Source organism: Anser cygnoides, chromosome 1 (genome assembly GCF_040182565.1).
Source record: "Anser cygnoides isolate HZ-2024a breed goose chromosome 1, Taihu_goose_T2T_genome, whole genome shotgun sequence".
Taxonomy (NCBI): Eukaryota; Metazoa; Chordata; class Aves; order Anseriformes; family Anatidae; genus Anser; species Anser cygnoides.
Window position 1 is genome coordinate 205,204,640 of NC_089873.1, and position 23,950 is coordinate 205,228,589.

The window sequence follows — 23,950 nt, forward strand, 5'->3', positions numbered from 1 at the left end:
TAAAATCCATTAAATTATATTGACTATTTCACAATGTGGATAAATGTCATTGAAGAAAATATTGGATAATTTTTGGGATGCATAATTATGTAACTTGGATAACTGAGCTAAATTGGAAAGTTTATTACCAACTGTTTGATATGGGAAAACTACATTTTTCTCTCTCATCCAGAGCAACCTTAAAACATTTTACAGCTTTTAAATACAGAGAGATTTTCCATCTAATTTCTAAAAAAAAAGTTTTGTGGAAGAAAATGGGTAATCAACATGGAGAATGTCTTTCTTCTGAAAATGCTGTTAGTCTAACATAAATGACAGCTATTTAAAAGCAATCACTTGTGTTTTATATCTCACACAAAAACCAGCAGACGCAGTATCCTGCCTTTGAGACAAAACACTGATACATGTGACAGAACATTTCAAGCAGTAATAATCAGAAGCCACAGACTCAGCAATGGAGAATGGAGCAATGGAGAACTGAAATCATTAAAATCTGTAGCTTTTTCTGCCATTGTTTATCAGTATTTAACTGATATTATGTGGTATTATATGATGAATAACCATTTATGTGCATCAGACAGGTACAGTAGATGCAAGTCACATTGGTTTTGCAGCATGTACACTGATAAGTTACACATCTATTAAAAATGAAGCGGTTTTCAAAATATCACCCAGGAGGCATGTGTTCTGTTCAGTGACCTTTGGAAACTCTAGTCCAATGAATAACTACTGATGCGCAAATAACTTGAAAGACAGTAGATAAAAGTGCCTATAACCTTATACATTATCTGTTATGAGGTGGCTGTGGTAAAAAGATATATTGCTCTTTTGTAATTTGCCTGAGTGAGCAAATCAATGAGAATATAAGCTTGTATCCCTATAAATTGAATGATTATGAAATTCATTATCCTGGACAATTAAAAATATAACATTCAGAAAAAGTGCAATGAATTGTATAATCTAAGTATCTAATTTAATGGTAGTTTGCTACCTTACAGGCATTTGCTCATATGCCATCAGTCACATTTTGATAAATCTGGCTTTGCATTCGAACATTTTCTGTAGGAAGAAGGCTAACTGTGTTTGCTTCAAGATTATAACATGTAGTATTACCAACATGTTGGTAGAATACTGAAGGCATTCAGCAATAACAATCTTGCATCCACTAACAATCCTTGTAAACACTACGATACATGACAAAGCTTAGACTTTCTTGCTCACACAATATGCTGCCCATCTGGTCTTGGTGTTATGGCAAAGAAAGTCCGCAGTCTAAAGAAAACAGTTATGTAACCAAAAGGCAAGGAAAAAACACCAAATCTAGGAAGATATGATGCAATGTGATCTGTAAATATACTTCTTTCTTGTGCTACACTTAAACCACGCTACTAACAAAGCCTTTACTGTGAGTCCTGCTTATACCTCACGTAACTCAGACTTGTCTTTGTAAAGGATATAAAAATATCCTTTACATGTAGACATGGTCTGCAGCTTTTGTCACTAGAACATTAAAAACACTACTTCCATTTTTATTTTATAACTTAAGACTACACATCCTCTATTATCATGCAAGGAAATCAAGGAATTTAAAAGAGAAAAGCTCCTACAATTCCAGGTCACAGTCTAAAAAGCGAGTTACCACATTACATGGGCTCTTCCCAATGATGAAACACCTAGTCGAGCACTGACATAGTTATGAGGAAGAAAAGCATTCTGGACACTGGTCTGTAATTAGCTACACCTGAAACATCTTAAAAACATGACAAGCTTATCCTGTTGTATCATTCACTTTTTCACACTTTAGAAAAAAAAAGTGGACATCTTTATTCAAAATGGAAAATATTTTATTCTTAATTGCTTTTAATTTCATAAGTAATTGCATTATTTTTATTACAGATTACTTTTTCCTATAAGAGAAGAATAAATTACACCTACCCTTTCCAATGTAATTTCTTCAAATTCATATTCAATTTCCGTTCCATTGACCTAAAGAAAATAAAATCAGAAAATCACTTAAATGCACACAGAAGGTAATTTGGTAGTGATATTGTATGGGTATTTAAGTATGGTCAGTTTACTGAAACACATTTTTCAACATACTGGTTAGATGGTCTAAATTATAGACTTGGCCTCCCTGTGTCTTGAATGGCATGTAATCAAGTCTACAAACTTGAAAACAGTAAAAGTCAGTAAGTAACGCACAGAGATAGTGGATAACTAAGTCACTTACATAATATGAGTGACATTTGATACAGCATGTTTGTGGACTTTATGCAAATATTTAAATAGTTTCTCAGGAAATAGTTTGCATATCAAAAACAGAAGACGTGTTCCTAAAAATTATTCTCATAAGTGGAAGAGGGATTAATTATTCATTACCTTCCAAACTCCAATTTATTTTGCAATACAAAACCAAACAGGAAATTTGTGGTACTTATGTAAAAATCACTCGCTGATACATATACTGAAATATATCTAGTTTACTATATTAACCTAGGGCAAGAACACAACTGAGGAACTTTGCAATAGACAGCTGAATATCAGAAAGGCACAGAATGTTAATGCAATTCTTATGCTGCGTTTCAGCGTCAAAATAAATTAAACTACAAAATCTAGAACACTAAAATGGATTGCACTGGACAAGAAATCTATCCAATGAAGATGTGATACTGATTTAAGCAGCATTCTGAAACCTTGTTCCACTCTAACATGGATTTTTTCTGTCCCTGTAGGCAACCCACTTAATATCCCTTTCTAAGTTTCCTAATTTCTTAAATGGGTAGAGTGCTGCATCTGAGAAAGCTACAAAAGCTGACAACATTGTAATTAAACTGCACAGTAATTATTAGTCAAAAATAAAAGATGTTGCCCATAAATCACACTGTTTTATAGTTTTTGTGATGTTAGGGTATTTCCTGGAAAATAGTTGTGCTCTAGTGTTTTCCTTAATTTATACTTAACAAAAAATATTTTTCTTGTAAGAACAAAAATGAGATGAAGCATTAGTATTGACCTAATCTTGGAGGAACAATTTTGTTATTTTTCAGAACAACAACATTTAGTGCTCCTCTCTGCTCTTAACTGTTAATTCTTCTACATTAGCTTTCTAGCTGCAATCAGAAAATACTATATACAAATCACTCTTTTTCTAGTCAATCACATCTCAAATGTAATTAGGTACTTTTGTTGTGAATATTATAACTAGGTACATATATCTTCCAAACACAAGCTTCCTGTAAAAGCTAACAAAACTATTTAACTTGTGTATAATTCAAGATTTGATAGACATTAAATCAAAAATAGAAATACAATCCCCAGAACTTGTGTTCAAAAGGAAAGAGAGAAAGGGAGAAAGATCCAAACAAATAACCCATGCTTAGCAATGAAATGCAAACACAGCATCAATGAATAAAATACAAATACTTTAATCTGGTAATCACATTACATGACACCAAGAACAGATATGAACAGAAAGTTTCCTATATTTTCCTGTTTTATCCTGGTTTTATCCCAGGATATTTTCCTGTTTTGTGTTATAACTTTAATGCTTTCTGCATAGTCTTTTATTAATATAGGCAACTAACTAGGTATGAACAGCTTTATAGCTATTCCATTTTTTGTCCTTTCTTGTCTAATGATAATGAAATCAAAGTTATCTATATGTCTCTGTTTTCATGAACTTCTTTTTTATCTTAGGCTGGTGGATAGCTCTGATCTATGTCTTCAATTCCTCAGTCTTGCTCTATAAAGCTGTCTTTGCTTCACTGCTTATAATCACTTTTCCTTTGCATTAAAAACTCGTTAGTGCAGCAAAATGGGAAAAAGAGGGACATGATAAGTGAGCAACCTCTGTATAAAAATGAAAGGAGAAAACACAAGCTGAATACTCAACTTGTATTTGCACACAAACAATATCTTGATTATGATCATCTGACGAGTTCCTTTTATCATCCACAGCCACGACTCCAAAAAGGTTCAGTTCAAATCTCCATTAATCACAGCAGAGATCCATTATCAGGTTCCATAGCAGCAGGGATGATATGGATTAAAAGGCTGATACTGCCCTTTCTTGCTGGTTGCTCAGAAGACCAATGCAGTTATTTCGTAAAGGATCAGTTAAGGGATTGCACCTACCTGAGGCAGGTGGAATGATGATGCATGCAGTACCATTCGTTAGCAGCACCACTTTATTTCATATTTAGACTCTCTGGCTGTGCCTACACTGCTAAATTAGAGTCAATTTTCAGCCAAGTCTCAGTGCTTAAGGCTGTTTCTGTCTGGAGCCTGCTGGAAACAAATAGCCCAGGAATGAGCCAACAGTTAAGCAGGAGGAGAATCATGGCTCCATTGCTGAAACTGGCTTGTCGCTCCTCTTATTTAGCAGCATACAGGCATACCCTCTGTTTTCTTCTAGAGTAACTTGACAGCCTCTGGCCTGACAAGACTCCTGAAAATGTTGTCTGAACACTTCCAAGTCTGAACTTCCATCTCTTGCAAGAAGTGGGAACCTTTTCCTATGTCTCTCTTTACACAAATTTTCTGCTTACTACTTTTAGATCAGGTTGCCCAGCAAGATTTGCTGGGTTCTGCATGACTTTAGATAGCTATGAAAAATTCCAAGCTGTTTCATATGGTTTCTTCTTCTTCCCCTCCACAGACAAAGAAATCACAAGCATTTCCAAGTTGGTCTGGGAATATTATTTCCCATCTCTCAGATGTGCAAGGTTGACAACAAATATCCCTAATCTCAACTAAATTTTGATATCTATAATACTGAAATGTGAGGTAGTCATCTAGCTCTCTTTACATTCAGTGAAAAGAAACAGACACTTCTAGGTCTTAAGTCATTTCATCTGACAGTAGAAGTTGCAGATGGGTTATGTGAACTGTGCCCCTGAGGTTTCCTTTCACTGAGTACAGAGTCTAAATATGAAGCATGAAGTTTGGTAAGCACTTGCCTTAAAACTGCTTTCTTTGAAATACTCCTAACTCTAGGCTGATAAAAAGTCCTACCTAAGAGATGCCATATTTCTTTTATGATTACACACCAGTGAAAGGCCAGATCTCTGGTTTAGCAGCTTTTCCAATTGTTTTTGGGGGTTTGTCTGCACCTGTAACTAGCAGCACATATACAAGGATATTCAGCGCCTGCTCCCACAAGCCCAACTTGTTAGGATGTCCATATGGAACAATTCAGTCCCTTCCCTTCTCCTAAAGCCCACAGCCAACGTACACTGCTGTTGACTTCCCTCTCTGGTTTGGGACACTGATGTCCTCTCTTTGAAGAAAGTGCTCAACAGCACCTGTGACAGTAACAGGCCCAGGGGAGGGCAACACCTTTTCTCAGAAGACTGGCAGAGAGAGTAAGGAGCACAAGTTGGGGTGTATGGGAGGATGTAATCAATCACTTTCATTCTTTAAGGCACCTCAGTCAGGAACACACAAAAAAAAATGTTGGTGGTGCAGATAAATACGCAAAGAGATACAGCATGAAACCTTGAGATAACCTCCGAGAGCCTTTGATGCTCTGTTTTTCAGCAACAGCATTATCAACATATGCTTCTGATGAAAGCAGATTTCTCAATTTCCCGGTGTTAAATATGTTTGTGATCCAGAGGGTGACAGGGCTTTCAGCCCCTTTAGAATAAGTTACCACACTCAATTAAGTCCAAGTGCTTGAAGTAACTGCTTGCAAATGCAAGGTAACAATTGCCTTTCATTTACAGCTGCATCTGTTATACTGGAGGACTCTCCCCAGCTTTTGACAAGACCATTTCTTTAAGAGATGTAATGTATGGCAACTATCTAGATTCCAGGATTCAAAAGAGATTTCCTGGTGAAGGTCTAATCACTACTAGAGACTACAGCAGACCCCATATCTTCCTAAGAAGAAGGTACTAAAAATCTTCAGAGGACACTTTCTTTCAGGTGAGTGAGAAATAAGAAACATGTTAAAACAGGTTCTCTACGTATAGTTTTGTAGGCAAAATTGAAATAAAGCTGAGCACACAGGACACCAAAATAAGGATCTGAAAAATTTGGATTAATTTGTTCCTTTACACGAAGAATTTTACCCTGATTTTCCAGGAAGTTTGTCTTTTTTAGCACAGTTTAAGAATTACATATGAAGTTGAAATAGTCCCTTACAAAAATCAGCTCTTCAGATTTATGACAGATTCCCAAAACCATAAGAATAACATTCTGTTGAGGTTATCATTTTCACATACTACATCACTTTCTTAATACTGTAATAGGTATGTTTTTTCCACTTAATAATAATTTGATATTGTTTTTATACTTCTGAAATTATTTGATGTGATACACTTGTTTACACTGAAACAAATAAGCATTGCCTAATTCTTTCTTGCTATACTTCTACAGTACATCCACCCATTCAGTTAAAGATGTCATGATATGAATTTTAAAGATAAGAACTGTATTACAATATGGCAACAACATCAAAACACTCAGACTTTATACAACTGTAATATTGAGAGGCCACTGTACCTATTCTTTCTAATAAAATTGATGTAATTAGAGCTGTTTGTTATGCTTAGTCTTCTTTTCAGTAAGAGATTCTATTGCCTAAAAATTACATCTGTAGACTCATATTACAAACAAAACCAATTTTAATTATATTTAATTGGATATTATTTTTCAGCTGTCTCTGAGAAAGAAGACTGCTGCTTCTACTTTTATTATCACACACACATAGGAAGATAACTACACCGCCACTGATTTTCACTCAACATGCAATTTTGATTCTTCTGCCTGTACAGTTTCATCAGTTACCTAACTACCCAATCCTCAATAGACTATATGATTGCCGACTCCCTGACTTATAAGTAACCTAGGACATATTTGTCCTTTAAAAATTTCCAATTTGTGGCATAATTAAGACAGTCCATTTTACATTCAGGAAACATCAAGGCCATTTGGGGAATTTAACAAGTACAGGATTTAAACAGCCCTGCATGATTTCTGTGATATCAGGAAGACCAAAGAGTGATCTTTATTTAGCTCTCAGTTGTCTCTAGTTGTAAGCTATTTCTTCATTATTTGAAAAAGCTCCCTTACTGTTTTCAAGAAACCTGCTGATCTCCTTTTGATATTGTTTTCCAAGTGCATTCAAAGTTTCCTTTCTCACTTCATATAAATATACCAAAACCAATCTCCTCTGTTCTGTGATTTCAAATACGATGATTTCATGTTTTTGAACTGTCCTAAAGAAACTGCCAGAAAATTTTTCACGCCACTTCCTTTCTTTCATCTGAGTGACTGCATTTTATGTGCTTTTTATACAAGACACCCCACATCTATTTTTAATCACTGTGCATAACAAGCCCACTTCCTTCTTTTCCCCTTCATTTCCTCTAGGAAACAAGGAAAATATGTTAAGCTCTTTGAACAGAAATTTACCATAACCTAAAACTTTCTTGTCATCATATGACTGTTCTGGTGTGAAGAACAATGAGTGAAAGACCACATGGTATTGAAATAAACTTATACTTTAGCAGGAAAAGGTTTTGCTTTGCAGCATACGTGTAACTAATATGTGTATCCTTCCACAGATGCCTACAGAGCACTTGGCCAATGCTCATTTTACATTCTTGAGGGAAGATACCGCCCAAACTAAAAATTAGCAGAGCTTCAAGAAGTAAAATCCAACTCTTAGTCAACACCTGTAAAGCACAGTCACGATAAACTTGTACCCTGCTCATATGGTGTTTCTTTGCTTATTCTTTTCCTCTTAGATGTCTCTTATAACCTTCTTCAGGTCTTGATTTTTATTTGATAATCTTCACTGTTTGTGTACCATACTCATCCTTTCCTACTCTTTCTTCCTCCCTCATTGTTACCCTGGGTTTTCTTGTTTTAATTCTCTTAGAGAAAAAGAAACATTTATTGAGTAATGATTATCACTCTTCTCTGTTTGATTCCCAAGTCCTTAATTTTATCTTACCCTTTGTTCAGAACAAAATAATGCTTTCTTTACCTCCTCTGTATCACCATCCCCTAGCACCATGCATAAATTCTCATGTCTCCAACTCAGCCTCCACTGCCTTCTGAATGAATGATTTTCATTCATGCTTTTTTACTTCTTGTTCTTTCCTTCTTACTACCTCTAAATCTGTTTTTTTTTTTTTTTTTTTTTTTTTCCCCTCTCTCTCTCCCTCTCACACACACAAATGCATGCACATACACCCAGGATTAAACATATTTTATCTAATCTCACTTCAACCAAAGGATTGTTCACGATTGTCTTTCTATCTTATCTTTTCGATCTAAATATAATCTTCTCTCATAGCTCCTGTTAAGTCACTCATACACTTCATGTACCTTGGTTCCTTTTATTAATGTGCTTTACCTGCTTATCCTTAGTTTCAAAATCTGGCCTAAGTAAAGGATTATCTTCCCATTTCCCCTACTTGTCATGCTGTTCTCACTCACAACCCTTTCCCCTATTCAGCAACGATATAGATTTTTTTTTTGATGTTCCATCTCCATCCTCATTGATCTGACATTTTTGACTTGTCTTAATAGCATGTATCTTGATACCCTCCTCCTATGCATTCTTGGGATTTTATGCTGTTCTTTAATAACACCCTATTCATTACATTGTAAGCCACCATTTTTTCCTTCACCTTCTCTTTGTTCTGTCCATATCGTGAGGCTGGCCATATACATCACAGAAGAAAAGAGCCTGTATGTTTTTAAGTGCAATCACTCTGTATACCTAATGTTGACCCATCACAGAACTCCCAGTTTCATAAGCATAATCAGTGGAGCAGATTAAAGCAGAGGTTGTGATTTCAAAATGGGGGTCACAGTAGATGGAAATGAAAGTACATCTTGGTATGAATTCTATTTAGGCTAGCACTTCAAGTGCTAGCCTGGGGAGGCTAGCAGATTGGGCTCTTCTACCAAGTACCAAGTGATAAGCTGAGGGAAAATGGCCTCAAATTGTGCCAGAGGAGGTTCAAGTCAGACATTAGGAGAAATTTCTTTACTGAAAGGGTTGTGCAGCATTGGAATAGACTGCCCAGGGAAGTGGTTGAGTCACGATCCCTGGAGGGGTTCAAGAGACGTGTAGATATAGAACAGTAGCACGGTTTAGTGGTGGACTTGTCACTACTAGGTTAAAGGTTGTACCAGATGATCTTTGAGGTCTTTTCCAACCTGAATGATTCTATGATTCCAAATTGTTCAAAATTAGTATCACCAAGAAGAGACTTATGCAAATTTCATTTTTTGTATGTACATATTTCTCTCTTACACAAAAATAAATTAATATTCCTTCAGATATCTAACAGACATCTAAGAAGTCATCTAGTCATCTTATTTTTTATTTTTAATTTTTTTTTACAAGCACTAGGGAGAGGAATCAACAGAAAGTGATTTATGTTTTTTATATTAAGTGATTTACATATCTTATTTTTCTAATGGAGTTGCCATTTCAGGAACCTGTGTCTGCTCACTGACTATATACAGACATTTCAGACTTTTATGATTTGCATCCTAAAAAAATTATATCCTAAAATTTCTTATCCTTGTACCTTAATGTATAATATACATCAGTGCAATAATATGAAGCAGTGCATTCATAGAACTGGAAATAGTCATTTCTTCCACAAAATTATATTATTTCTTGTGCAGTTCAGGTCATTTACTGTATGGCTTCAGAAGTTTGCAGTCATCAGTCTGCCTTTCATTTTCTTCTGTACTTCTGACATTGCTGACACTCTAACATATGAGTAATCATAAACTTTCAGCTTGTCAGGATCCTGTATCTCTAGTCCTTTTCAGTTTTAGAGGAAAATCCACCAAAGTTTTCAATTGACTGAACAGTTCATATATTTCGAGAAGAGATTTTCCTGTATAATATTACATTCTGTGCACAACATATATAAAAATGGAAAATTGTTGTTGCTTGATTGACCTTATTTCATCAACTAAGATTACAGAGTACTTGTAACTTGGGACTTACAAGGTTATTTTCCTGATGTTTAATACGGTAATCTGCATAATTTTATTTAAAATGTTGCTAACTGTGGTTAGAGTGTTTAAAAGGCAGAAATTAATACATAAACTGTGGGTTAAGTTTGATTCATTTAAATACTTAAGATAAATTTTTTCCTCGGTTTAAGAAAGAAATCAATAGCATATTAACTGGCAAAATTTTCGGCAAGGAAAGTACAGAAATCGTTTATTACATTTATTGATATCCATGATGTTTTGCGTAGCAATCATGATGAAATATGTAATATACATATATAAGCACACCCCATTTTCTCAGTAAATAAATGTGTAACCAACATCATCTAATCTCCCGCACTTCATTAAATGATGGCATACTCTGACTCAGACTGTGCACCTAAAATAGACTCCCAATACCTTTGTTTACCCTTGAAAGTTAACACTCCCTTCCCTGCTCTCTCTCATTGCCTGTGAACAAAGCACAGTCACTGAATTCTCTTGGTTTCTTATCTTCCTTTGTGTTCCTCTAGCACAAGTACTGAAGGCTAAACTGTACTCTCAGTAGCACTGGTGCAATCCCACTGGTGCTATTGGGCTTGTACCAGTGTAACTGATCTTACATTTATTCATCTGTAAATGCAATTACACCTGCAGGAGAGAGCAGACTTGAAAAGGTAATTAAAATACCTGCACAAATAATAACAATAAATAATAAGAAAAATCACATAAATAATAAATATTCATATTTATAAACAAACATATGCATTCCACAGAAACAGAATTTTACGCATGAATTACCTGCTTTACTAATATTTTTATAGCAGTAGAAAGATTCATTCTCTTAAAATCTTGGAAGACTTTTTAGTATATGTAAGGGCAGGAAGCCACAGTCCTTTGCACTCTGTAACTAAAAGCATAGAAGAATAGCTCCCTTATGCCCAATTAATTTTGCTGCAGGAAAAAAAAAAAAAAAATCTGAATGGTTGAGACATATTCAAGGTGGTTTTCTGCTCTTCCTCACAAGCTCAGAGAAAGCAAAATGATGTAACTTCTTGTTCACAAGGATTAACAACACATATCTAAGAAGCAGCTAATACAGCAAAACTTATCACCACCTGACTAAAGACCAACTTGACTTATTCATGAAATCAGTCCTCTTAACACATGAGAATGGCCCCTGGACTTTGGTCCCACATTTGAAAGAAAGATGGACAATGTTCAATGACAAGATATATGAATAAAATATTCCATAACTAGAATTTATTTATGTCCTTCTACATGAAAATTAATTGCCTGGAGAACAAAAGATGAGCAATTCTCTGACTTATTTTACAAACAAACTTCAAAGAAATACATAATGACTGAAAGAAATAAAACTGTATTGAAGGCACCAGCTGCAAATTATGTTTGTCCTCCTCTGGAGGAATAACAAGAGGTCATATGAACAGTTGGAGACTTTTACAATTTACAGAGTAAGAAAGGGCACTATTAATACAACTGCAATCTGCTTTTGCTAAAGAGAAAGATGATGGTGAAATCAGAATCACAGAATCATCTAGGTTGGAAGAGACCTCCAAGATCACCTAGTCCAACCTCTGACCTAACACTAACAAGTCCTCCCCTAAACCATATCACTAAGCTCTACATCTAAACATCTTTTAAAGACCTCCAGGCATGGTGACTCAACCACTTCCCTGGGCAGCCCATTCCAATGCCTAACAACCCTTTCAGTAAAGAAGTTCTTCCTAATATCCAACCTAAACCTCCCCTGGCACAACTTTAGCCCATTCCCCCTTGTCCTGTCACCAGGCACGTGGGAGAATAGACCAACCCCCACCTCGCTACAGCCTCCTTTAAGGTACCTATAGAGAGCGATAAGGTCGCCCCTGAGCCTCCTCTTCTCCAGGCTGAACAAGCCCAGCTCCCTCAGCCGCTCCTCGTAAGACTTGTTCTCCAGACCCCTCACAAGCTTGGTCGCCCTTCTCTGGACTCGCTCGAGCACCTCCATGTCCTTCCTGTAGCGAGGGGCCCAAAACTGAACACAGTACTCAAGGTGCGGCCTCACCAGAGCCGAGTACAGGGGGACAATCACTTCCCTCGACCTGCTGGCCACACTGCTTCTTATACAGGCCAGGATGCCGTTGGCCTTCTTGGCCACCTGAGCACACTGCTGGCTCATATTCAGCCGACTATCCACCAATACTCCCAGGTCCTTCTCTGCCAGGCAGCTTTCCAGCCACTCATCTCCCAGCCTGTAGCTCTGCTTGGGGTTGTTGCAGCCCAGGTGCAGGACCCGGCACTTGGCCTTGTTGAACTTCATGCAGTTGACCTCAGCTCATCGGTCCAGCCTATCCAGATCCTCCTGCAGAGCCTTCCTGCCCTCGAGCAGATCGACACACGCACCTAACTTGGTGTCGTCTGCAAACTTACTGAGGGTGCACTCAATCCCCTCATCCAGGTCATCGATAAAGATATTAAAGAGAACTGGCCGCAGTACTGTGCCCTGGGGGACACCAATAGTGACCGGCCTCCAACTGGAGTTGAATCCATTCACAACAACTCTTTGGGCCCGGATATCCAGCTGGTTTTTAACCCAACAAAGCGTACGCCAGTCCAAGCCACGAGCAGCCAGTTTCTTGAGGAGAATGTGGTGGGAAACGATGTCAAACGCCTTACTGAAGTCAAGGTAGATTACATCCACAGCCTTTCCCTCATCCACTAAGAGTGTCACTTTGTCATAGAAGGAGATCAGGTTCATCAAGCAGGACCTGCCTTTCATAAACCCATGCTGACTCGGCCTGATCGCCTGGTTGCCCTGTAAGTGCCGCGTGATGACACTCAAGATAATCTGCTCCATGAGCTTCCCTGGCACTGAGGTCAAACTGACAGGCCTGTAGTTCCCCGGGTCTACCCTCCGGCCCTTCTTGTAGATGGGCATCACGTTTGCTAGCCGCCAGTCAACTGGGACCTCCCCTGATAGCCAGGACTGCCGATAAATGATGGAAAGCGGCTTGGCCAGCTCCTCCGCCAGTTCTCTCAGAGTGATTAATCAAACTTGTACTGTACACATTATTTGAAAAATGATTATAGCTCAATAGTTTCAAGATGAACACAGTATGTTATTCTCACTGTTCCATTAACTTTGCAAAGTTTAAGTCCTGATGCTGGACGTTATACAAGATTAATTTTTTATGACCACACTACTACCCAATTAAGCTCGGTAAGGAATGAAACAATCACATTTGCCAAGATCCAATAAAGAGAAGTTTTCTGCCTAGCTAATATAAAGCATTGCATATTCAGTACAAACAATATATGACTAAAAAGAATCTGAAATTTAAACTATTCTCATCTTCATGCAGAACAATTTACAAGCATATATCACTAGACAGCTGATAATGTGCCAATGTAAGATAAAAATTTTAAAAAATTGCACTTCAGTTGTCATTTGTCATTATTAATAATCTTCACAAAGTGGAAATTTATCTCCTTTATGTATCTTTACTTTCTATGACCCTCAAACTAAGTCAACCTTCTACAGAAAATTATGGGAGTCAGGATTTTTAATATCAGGAAAACAGATATTATCTGTAGTATATTTGGGTTTGCTACTGTATGCAGAAAGCTAGGTCATCTAAACACTGATTAAAAATATAATTTACCATTGAGGCTGATTCACCCATTCACTGCATTAAAAGTGCCATCTTTTTTTTTTTTTTTTTAATTATTATTATGTAAAATGTGGATTAGAAATGAGTCACACTCTAAAACAGTCAACACTCACAATCTGCAACAGTACAGACTTTGCTTCAGAACATTTCCTGAAACTGTGCTGAAGGTCTGTTCATTTTACAGCATAGATCAGTTAATCCCTGGCTAAAAATTGGGGAAAATGAGAGAGAATTTCAGTTGTTGATTCTGCATTTTTATTACAGTAAGACCATGTTCAGATTTTTTTTCATTGTTCTAGGTAAAGAATAGGAATACACTGAAAACATTCTTAAAATTTTAAATCAGTTAACATAAATAATGTTAAAAAAATCATATTACAAAAAACTGCAAAGGAAAATGTAAAGAGCAATACATACCAGATTATAAGGGAAGGAAACCTTTTGTAACCAATATTGCTACAAATGATGCATTATGTACTGCCAGGATAACAACAAACTTGCCTTGGCTGAACTTTAAGAGGTACTTTGCAAAACAAAACATAAATCAATTCTAGACATAAAAAATAAATATCCTTGAAATTGCAAAGAAGTTTTCTTGTACAAAGAAATTTTGGATTGAAGCATCACAATCCATTCAATCCTTTGGATTGAAGCATCACAGAAATTAAGCCCTAACATTTCCAATAAAATAAGAAACCAGTATTTTTCTTTTCCACTTTTAAACAAATTAGCTTTCTATTCAATACTGAGCACGTATTTCTCTTTACTTCTTAGGTTATCCAAGGTCAAAGTAATACTTCTATCTCTGACAACAGCATTTCAAATTTTGCCTATCTAATATCTGAAATCCTTCAAAATGAAGTCTTATGGAATGTGAAAGCTCTGTTCGTCCTTTATCTAACTGAAACTATTAAGATAATGACACCTGTACTAACTCTTCATTTTTGAAAGCAGCTTTCAGTTAAGGTCTACACCTTTCTGAAACAGTGAAATTTATCTGCAAGTGTCATTGTCTGAAACCACAAAGAAATGAAGTCTACAGATAATTATTCACATGTACTCATCACGCTGTTTCCCACTTCGTTTCAGAACTGTGACTTCATGACAAAGAAATTAAGAGTGAAGTTAATGCCATGAAAAAAATAGTTTTGTGTACTTGAACAGCATTATCAACTTTTTAATTATGTTTTCCAATTATGACTTTTATGCAAAAGAAAAAAACCTTAAAAGAAAAAAAAAACACATTTATAGAAGACAATGGGTTTGACGGCTTAACACCATGAATTGTACTATAAAAGCACAATTTCAAGAGGTTATGTTAACCATTGGATCCTCGCAAACCCAGAGACTCTAACAGTTTTAGCTGACTGCTAAAAAATACAGTAATGTTAACTCTGGGTCTGTAGTGTAATATATCAAAAATGACACAAAAGTAGAATCTAATTCAAGGCCAGGGAGAGCAATACAAAAACAAATTCAAACTACGTTTAGGTCAGTTCGGGCAATGCAATTCTAGGCTGATTCAGATCTCCAAGTGGTTCAAACAAGTCTAACAGACGAGCTCTGCTCTGAATTCTGCAGCACATACTGACCTCATGGATGAATTCTCTTAGATGAATTAAAAATGAAGTATAGCTGGGCATAGAGGAGGGGGATGCATACACATACAAGTATATTTGACTTCTCTCAGAGAAAAATAACTGTTTAGAGCCATTCTGGCTTCCCCACAGTGGAGGCTACATGGATAAGAGGAGTAGCCCAACTGACACAGATTCACAGGGCAGAAGAGTCGTGAAACCAGAGCACTGTACTTCATTCCGGGGCTTTATTTCAGACTAACTTCAGTGTAGTCCAGGGCACTGACTGCCTGTTAATGATCAAAAGGTATCCAGAAGCCCATCTTCCAGTTTAGTTTTCTGTCAGAAATTCTACTTCATGAGCTCCATCATGTGAACTGAAGACTGGTAAATAAGGACAAAAAGAAAATTTGCTTCTCAAGCACACCCATGTTCTGGGACTAAAATGCTTAAATACGTGCTCTGTAAGTAGTCCAAATCCAAAAAGTAGGAGGCATTACTTATGCATTTTCTCTGCTCTGGACACCTGAAGCAGCAGGACATGGACAAGTGTATTAGTTGCCCTCTTTGCAGTTCAATAACCTCTTCTCTCCCAGTCTGTTAATGGCAAAGTTTCAATCAAATGCCTACAGGAAGAGCCTCTTGATTGAATCTAAAGGCCAGGGTTATTCACAGGCAATTGAAAATGGGACGTATTAGGCTTCTGCAGAATAAAAGTGTGAAGAAGTAATTAGATACGTGACCAAGGGATGCTTTTACTTGATGGATGGACAGAATGTTGATATTCATACCTACAGCCAGACACAATGAAGGTTTTCTTCTGATTTTTCACGTAATCTGATATGCAGCACTCAAATATGCAAATTAGTGTTCATCTCTGAGAAAGATAAAATAAATCTCCTAAAATCTTGAAGTTATTTTACTTTAGAAATATGCTTTTTTCCCTAGTTAAAAGTTCTATCAATATGACAAGCTTAAATATTCAGAATTGCCTCCAGAATTTTAAAGAGAAACTCAGTAAAAACAGTGATATTTTAAATATTCTTTTCTCAAAACGTATATTTTAAAAGAAAAGGTTTGAAATATACAGTTTTTTAGGTACAAAATAAATAAATAAATAAATAAATAAATAAGGATATGAAATAGTGGCAAAATAAGTCAGATTCATTAGATCCATTCTGTACTTTTGGTTTGGATTTTGGACAGTATTAACCTGTTTTTCTACTACCCATCATGCGAAAATCCATTTAAGTCAGCAAATTGCCGGATGAAGGTCCTTTTACTTATACAGGTTTCAGGATGAATTGTATTATGTTAATTCACTAATCTTTTGTTATATAGCATCCTTTTCACTAATGATCTCAACATATTTTATAAACATGAATTAAGTCAATCTTGCCAATACTGCTATTATAAAAGAAAAATCTCTTATCCCACTATAGAAATGATGGCATGCAGAACACAGGAGTGATCACCAGGCCAAACAACACTGTGTTACAATTCAAGGGCCAAAACAGAGAAGCCAAGCCAATACAGATTATAAAAGCTAGCACAGAGCTCTACCTCATTTAGTTCTTTCACTGTAATCCACGTTAACTGACAGACTGAAAGATGAGTATAAACAACAAACAAACAAAACTGGTGTTTAACAATCTGGAAAATATACGAGTCATTCAAGATAATGAGATGCGCAATCTAACTTCCAAAACTATCATCAAACTATTTCGGAGGAAGCAACAAATTTATTCAGATGATGAGTAAATGGGCAAATATACATGCATATACATATTTATATGTTTATATTTGTACTTATTTCATATATTTTAAAACACAAATACAAAATTCCCAAATCCAAGAGCTCCCTAGCTTTGCGAAAATTCAAATCCTAGCTTTTTAGACAAGAATTTCCTTTTACTCCTCTATTACTGTTCTCTTCAAATATTTGCTCATCAGTCATAGTTACGTACTACATTTCATATTTGCTATGGAATGCCACATGACTTTTGTTTTATTGTGGAAATATGTAAGGCTACCTCCTTCTTCCAATTTACTTTTTTAGGTCCAGACTGCCTATTTCATGCTACCCAATAAAAGACTTCAGGTTACTGACTCTCTCTCAGAAATTTGCACGGCTCCCCATTTTTTTTCCAGTCAGAATAGGAAGAATTTACTCTTCTTCACAGCCTTTATGTGCCTCCTTTCATGTGCTAAATGCAAGTGTACTGGCTGACTAGCTAAGACAGAGGAGAAAGGTAAAACTTTTTCCTAACAACCCTATTTTGGCATCATCATGGCCTCTACACTTCCAGCACAGGAGCTGTCACAGAGCAACTGCCCCAGAACAGCTCTGAGCTCTTGGTGTCCCTAAGCACAGATCCAACAAAGCATCTGCATGGCTGTGCTCAGGCATGTAAATAAACATGCAAAATAAGCCAAGGATTTGATTACAGCGCACAAAAACCAAACCAATGTAGCCTGAAAATTACTTCTTTGGGAAACAAGAGTATCTGCACAGAACTCAAGCATAGGCAGCACAGTTAGCAAAGCAAAACAATAAAATAATGACAATGATAATAATTTGGAAGAACAATGAGAGACTGAAGAAGTACAAGGAACTCACTGGGAACAGAAGGAGAATAAAGTATGTATTTCTTAGCTCTTATCTTTGTGACAAGGTGGGGGGAGGAAGGGAGCAACCAAGGTACCTGAGAGAATTTAAGATTAACATGAAGCTAAGATGAACAGGAAATGAAATTCCATCACAAAATAAATGGGAAGGTTCACATCAACTTCTGAAATTGATGCAGTAAAGCCAGCCTTATAGTTACTTTTCACTTAACTATACAGCATATTGGAAACTCGAAATAAATAAGGCTTATTCTGTGCAGCAGAGAAACTGAGATGATTCATACAGTATTAAATTAATGCTTCTCATTATACAAAAAGATCTAAAATTTACAGCCAAAGAATAAAGAACAAACAAACTCCCACAAATGTTTAATTGTGCTTAAAATGCCACAGAATAATTCATTTTGTACCATAGAAGTTTCCTATCAATTTATTCCCACGTCCAAAGCTTGGCAAGCCAAAGTTTTCAAGTCACTGAACCTAGAAACAAAGCTAATTAACAGTTTCTTCTGTTACTTGCTGCAGGCCCAAATTATAAAGAATAACATACAGTATAGTAGAATAAGGCCTTTTCTTTTATCTCATTTAAGAAAAGTATATTGATGAAAAACAGTCTCTCACAGGATCATTTTTTTTTTCAGCTGTTGAGTTGAAAGGTTTGAAGAATGTCAACAGTACCAAAATGTTTAATTACACAAATTGAAATCATTATATTGTTAATGAGACAAATCACACTGTTTACCAGTTCTATATCAACAGTAAAAATTAAATTTATATCTGGTGGACCACTGGAAACATTACATTTGAAAATGCTTTTGGAATACTAGTCATTGCTATGAGGCCCCCTCCTTCTGAAAACACTCGGGAATTTTTGGAGGAGACAAATAGCAGTGTTCTTATTGAAATGGAAATGCATTGGATCTATATTGCATAAAAGGAAACACTGAAACAGGTTTCTTGTGCTTCTGAGTAAAGAGCTGAGTGATATCATAAGAAGTCTCCATCTGGTATGTAAAACACTAAAAATAGCCTGAGTTTATTTATTCATCTATCAGACTTCCAGTTGTGGCTAGCAATGGCAGAGAAAAGTAAGAACAACCTATTTACCAAAATTTGAAAATTCAGGTTTATTTCAGCATTTCATGTTTGAAAATAAATGAATTACTTAACTTTGTTAAATACAATGAAAAATATAGTTATTTAGATATTTAGAAAAAATAGTTATTATAGAAAATTATAGATTTGATAAAGGAAAAAATTATATATTGTTTTAATACAGTTTTTGAAATAGGCTGGAGAAAGTATTTTTAAAGCCCAGGTTTCATGAAAATCATCTTACATAAGGTATCAGTCAGAAATCAAAAAACAGTTATGTCAAAAATTTTCACAAGATGTAACACTTGCATATCATAGAATGGTTTGGGTTGGATTGGACCTAAAAGATCATCCAGTTCCAACCCCACTGCCATGAGCAGGGACACCTCCCACTAGATTAGGTTGCCCAAAGTCCTGTCCAACCTCTCCTTTATATATCCATTTGCTTTATTTATTTATTTATTTATTTTTAACAAGTTAATTTAGAATTACTCAGATTTGTGGAATGCACATTCCAAGGAAAGAACGAAAGGACAAGTACCCAGGACTAGAGAAAAACAGGATATGAGGAAAAGAATGTGGACATAGGAAATATGGTCCAATTTTTAAGACCTAAAATTGTCTGTCTTTTCCTCTGACAGGAGGCTTACTGGACTCCAAATGCAATTTTAGGCATGACGACAGGAGCTGAATATCAGGCACTTAAAAAGACTCCAGCTCTGACCCTTAGTGCTGCTGTGTGTGTTAGATAGGGTACAGTTATGAGAGAGGATCGGCTACTCTCTTGTCCACTTGCAAGATGGATGCATCCAGCATGGGACAGGAAATAATATAATTGAACTTAGTTTCTCTGATCCACAAAATAATTTGTTCCTATAGGGGTAGACAGGATTTCATGATAATTAAAAAAGAATAATAACTTTCAGATGCTTTATTAACCAGCTGACTAATGCTAAGGTTATTTACACATTCACCAGAGAGGTTCCTAGATATGCGCAATCTTCCTCCAGTCATGTCTGAAAGTTCCGACAGTGCTAAAAAGGCAGGTGTACAACTCATATTCAAGTTTCAAAGTAATAATTCTGTTTTCTCTTATCTCTGAATTGACCTGTCTGAAAAACAAAGCAAAACAAAAAACACTTTAGGGCATATCTAAATGTTATTTCCTGCACGATAAATAATATGACGATAGCTGAATTACTATATACTTAGCTCGTGGAGTTTTGGAAGACTTTCCTCTGTCTTTCCAAATATTTAAGAGAGTGACAAGCCTCTCTAACACCTACATGTTATTATATATGTGCTGTACTGGGTCTGTCTGGGATGGAGTTTTCTTCATAGCAGCCCATGTGATGCTATGATGCTTGTGGCTGAAACAGTGTTGATAACACACCGGTGTTTTGGCTTTTGGTGAACAGAGATTGCACAGCATCACAGCCCTCTCTCTTCCCCACTCTTCCCTTCCTCTCCTGCAGCAATTAGGCTGGAATAGGTAAAGTCCTGGGAGGGGACACAGCCAGGACAGCTGACCCAAACTGACCGAAAAGATATTCTATACGATATGGCATTTTGCCCAGCAATAAAAGCTCAGGGAAAGGAAGAGGAAGGGGAAGATGTTTGTGGTTATAGTGTTTGTCTCCCAAGCAACCGCTACATGTGCTGAAGCCCTCTTTTCCAAGAAGTGGCTAAATATCTGCTTGCCAATGGGAAGCAGCGAGTGAATTCCTCTTTTTGCTTTGCCTGCACACACACCTTTTGCTTTCCCTATTGAATTGTCATTACCTCCACCTATCTGTCTTCTTGCCTTCCTTCTATTTTCTTCCCATCCCATGGGAGAGGGGAATGAGAGAGGGGCTCACTGGGTGTTTGGCTGTTGGCCAGAGTCAACCCATGACATGGGCCAAGGCTGTCGGTAAACCTGTTTTTCACATGCTCACCTACTCAGCAGGGGACTCGCACAGAAGCAAACATGTCTCTGGCTCAGCAAGTACAGCACCTTCCTCGCAGAGGAAATACCACAAAATGAAACTAAGCCAAACTAAACTGAACCAGTCTTGGGAGCATGAAGAAGAACCCAGGTCTCCCAGCCCACTCTCCCAAACATGAGGCTGGAGGAAGAGGATGTTTGCCCATATGTTTGTCTTTCTCATTCCGGAGGATGTTCAAGCATATAAATCCTGATCAGAAAGAAATGTCTATTTGTAAAGCAAAGACCCCATGTCCTGTGGGGCACTGTGTTGGCCTGGACTCCACAGATAGGTTTCACCTTGACATTTATTATTGACTAGTCTAAATAAGCCCCTCTTTGGAAGCTCTGTTGTGCCCCATTTTTAAGGGACAGAAATCTTCCCATATACTGGGTAAGAGAAGGTGACTAACTCAGAATTGTCTATTTTTACAACAAGTACCTTCTGTTTATTTATCTAGTTCACATCATGCGTTGGAGACTGAAGCAGCCCACAGGCACTTTTGAGTCTACTGTCAATATTTCTCTTGAATGTGTTTTGTCGTGTTATTGTCTTATTTTTATTTTTTTATAAGAAAAAGGGAGACTAGTATAAAAGTAGTATAAAAGTGTATAAGTATCAATAGACTTTGTTGTAAGAATAAATCATATTGATCGAACATCTTGTCACTAGCGTAATGCATCTGTATTTAGGAATTCTAACACTGTAACTGTGGATTGTCCTGGGCACAGGTCCAGCACTGGAAATGAGAACTGGGGCTCACAATGTCCTTCATGATTGACCATAGAGACCAGTAAGTGTAAAATGTGTCATTATAACAGAAGAAAAGCCAGACCTATTGGAAGTGAGAGCACAGCAGATGGTTCTGATGTTAGGAAGGAAAACTGAGACTTCAAAATGAAACTAGGAAATTGTTTAAGAAAGTTTGATGCAAATGAACGGAGAAATTTTATTTAACTTTTCTGCCCTTCCCAGTGGCTGAAATTCCCAACATGGGATTAAGTTCTCTTCTGCTTTACAGCAGTGTCATTGTTCTAAATTGCTCTTGGCTATGATCTTTACATGTGTTCTACACAATATTTTCTAAGTTTTATAAATTGTCAGAAACAAAGGTAGCAAGGATAACTCCTATTAAACTTCTCATCAGTAGGCTTCTGTAAGACAGAAACCAGCAAAATCATTAGCATAAGTGGATAAATAATTAGATTTATGCATTGGAACCATAAGAAACAGATATGGACAACACCCGACAGATGAGAGACATTAATTAGGAGCTTTAAAAAGAGTACTAAGAGTATACAAGAAGAAAGATTTGATACTGGCTGGCTAGCTTCATACTACTTGCTTTTCTTGCATGCAATCACTTAAGCCTGTTACTTGTCTTATTATTTATCCACTTTGTTTTTCTCTATGCCTTTTACCTTCAACTATGGTTGTTTTTAAATTCTACAATGACATTGTTATCAAATGCATGCAAAAAGCAGATTTTTTTTTACTTTAGTAAAAACATATATTTATTTTAAGGTAAAATTGTTTTTATTATAAGCCATAAAAATAGAAGCCATGTAAAAATACATTAATAACAACATATGAAATCATCTAGTTTGTGCTGCTATCTGTCATGTACAGTTATTATCTGCAAAAGGGATATATAGAGAAAAATTAAGAGCTATTTGCATCATTTTAATATTATTCCATGAATCTAGAATCTTAATAAACTACAAGTGTGTATGCTGCTCTAAAAAGGAAATATTAATGCTCTCTGTTACTAGTAAAGAGGAACGACTTAATGAAATCACATTTTTTTTTCAAAGAAAGGCTAGTTTTAGTAAGTTACAGTTCTTGTGTTGAAGTCTCAACTACAAATTATGTGCTTATAATGTTATAATTCACCTGAGTACAGTTATTATTCCTGATTTCTTCTTCTAGAAATGAATAAGCTGTGTTACTCTAAAAGAGACAATTAACTGAAAGATTTGTTTATAACTTCTATCCAATACTGATTAGAATTTATTTGGGAAAATAAACAAATTATATATATTATAATAAATTAATACTTACATAAGGGATTGTGTCCAAGGTGTCTGTGTTGACAATTATAGGGGCAGGGCTTGCCTAAAAGAAAAAAAAAAAAAAAAAGAGAGAAAAGAAATGTAAAAATCTGAAATTCTTTAATATTGAAGTTAAATTACATTTAAAATTTACAACTTTTAATTAAGTTAAAAGTATAAAAGCCCATCCACCCATTGAATCATAGAATCATAGATCCCTGAATCATTAAGGTTGGAAAAGCCCTCCAAGATCATCTGGTCCAACCATCACCCTACAACCAATATCACCCACTAAACCACGTCCCTAAGTGCCAGGTTCAACCTTTCCTTGAACACCCCCCGGGACAATGATTCCACCACCTCCCTGGGCAACCCTTTCCAATGCCTGACCACTCTTTCTGAGAAGAAATGTCTCCTAATTTCCAACCTGAACCTCTCCTGATGCAGCTTGAGGCCATTCCCTCTAGTCCCATCACTAGTTAACTGCAAGAAGAGGCTGACCCCCAGCTACACACACCTTCCTTTCAGGTGATTGTAGAGAGCAATAAGGTCTCTCCTGAGCCTCCTCCTCTCCAGACTGAACAACCCCAGTTCCATCAGCCTCTTCTCACACGACTTGTGTTCCAGGCCCTTCACCAGCTTCATAGCCCTTCTCTGGGCACATTTGAGGGCCTCGATGTCCTTATTGTTTTGAGGGGCCCAAAACTGAGCAGAGTACTCAAGGTGCAGTCTTGCCAGAGCAGAGTACAGAGGGATAATCACCTGCCTGGTCCTGCTGGCTACACTATTCCTGATACAAGCCAGGATGCCATTGGCCTTCTTGGCCACCTGGGCATACCTCTGGCTCATGTTCAGATGAGCGTCAACCAGCACTCCCAGATTCTTTTCCTCTGCACCAAGCCTATAGCGTTGCATGGGGTTGTTGTGACCAAAATGCAGGACTCATGTCGTACGACAGCATATAACATTGGATTCTGTTCAAT

General features: G+C 36.7%; 1 protein-coding gene across 29 annotated transcripts in view; it reads right to left on the reverse strand.

Annotated features, from left to right (window-relative positions):
• DLG2 (discs large MAGUK scaffold protein 2) overlaps positions 1–23,950 on the reverse strand; it is a 1,043,894-nt gene that overhangs the window by 395,709 nt on the left and 624,235 nt on the right. For all 29 annotated transcript variants that reach the window (XR_010828657.1, XR_010828656.1, XM_048080922.2 and 26 more), the window contains 2 exons: positions 22,978–23,031; positions 1,936–1,986 (listed from right to left, as the gene is read on the reverse strand). Coding sequence is in view for 27 of the 29 variants with exons in the window: in XM_048080922.2 (XP_047936879.1) it covers positions 1,936–1,986; positions 22,978–23,031 (105 nt within the window). In the remaining 2 variants the exon portion in view is untranslated. The remainder of the gene's footprint in view (positions 1–1,935; positions 1,987–22,977; positions 23,032–23,950) is intronic.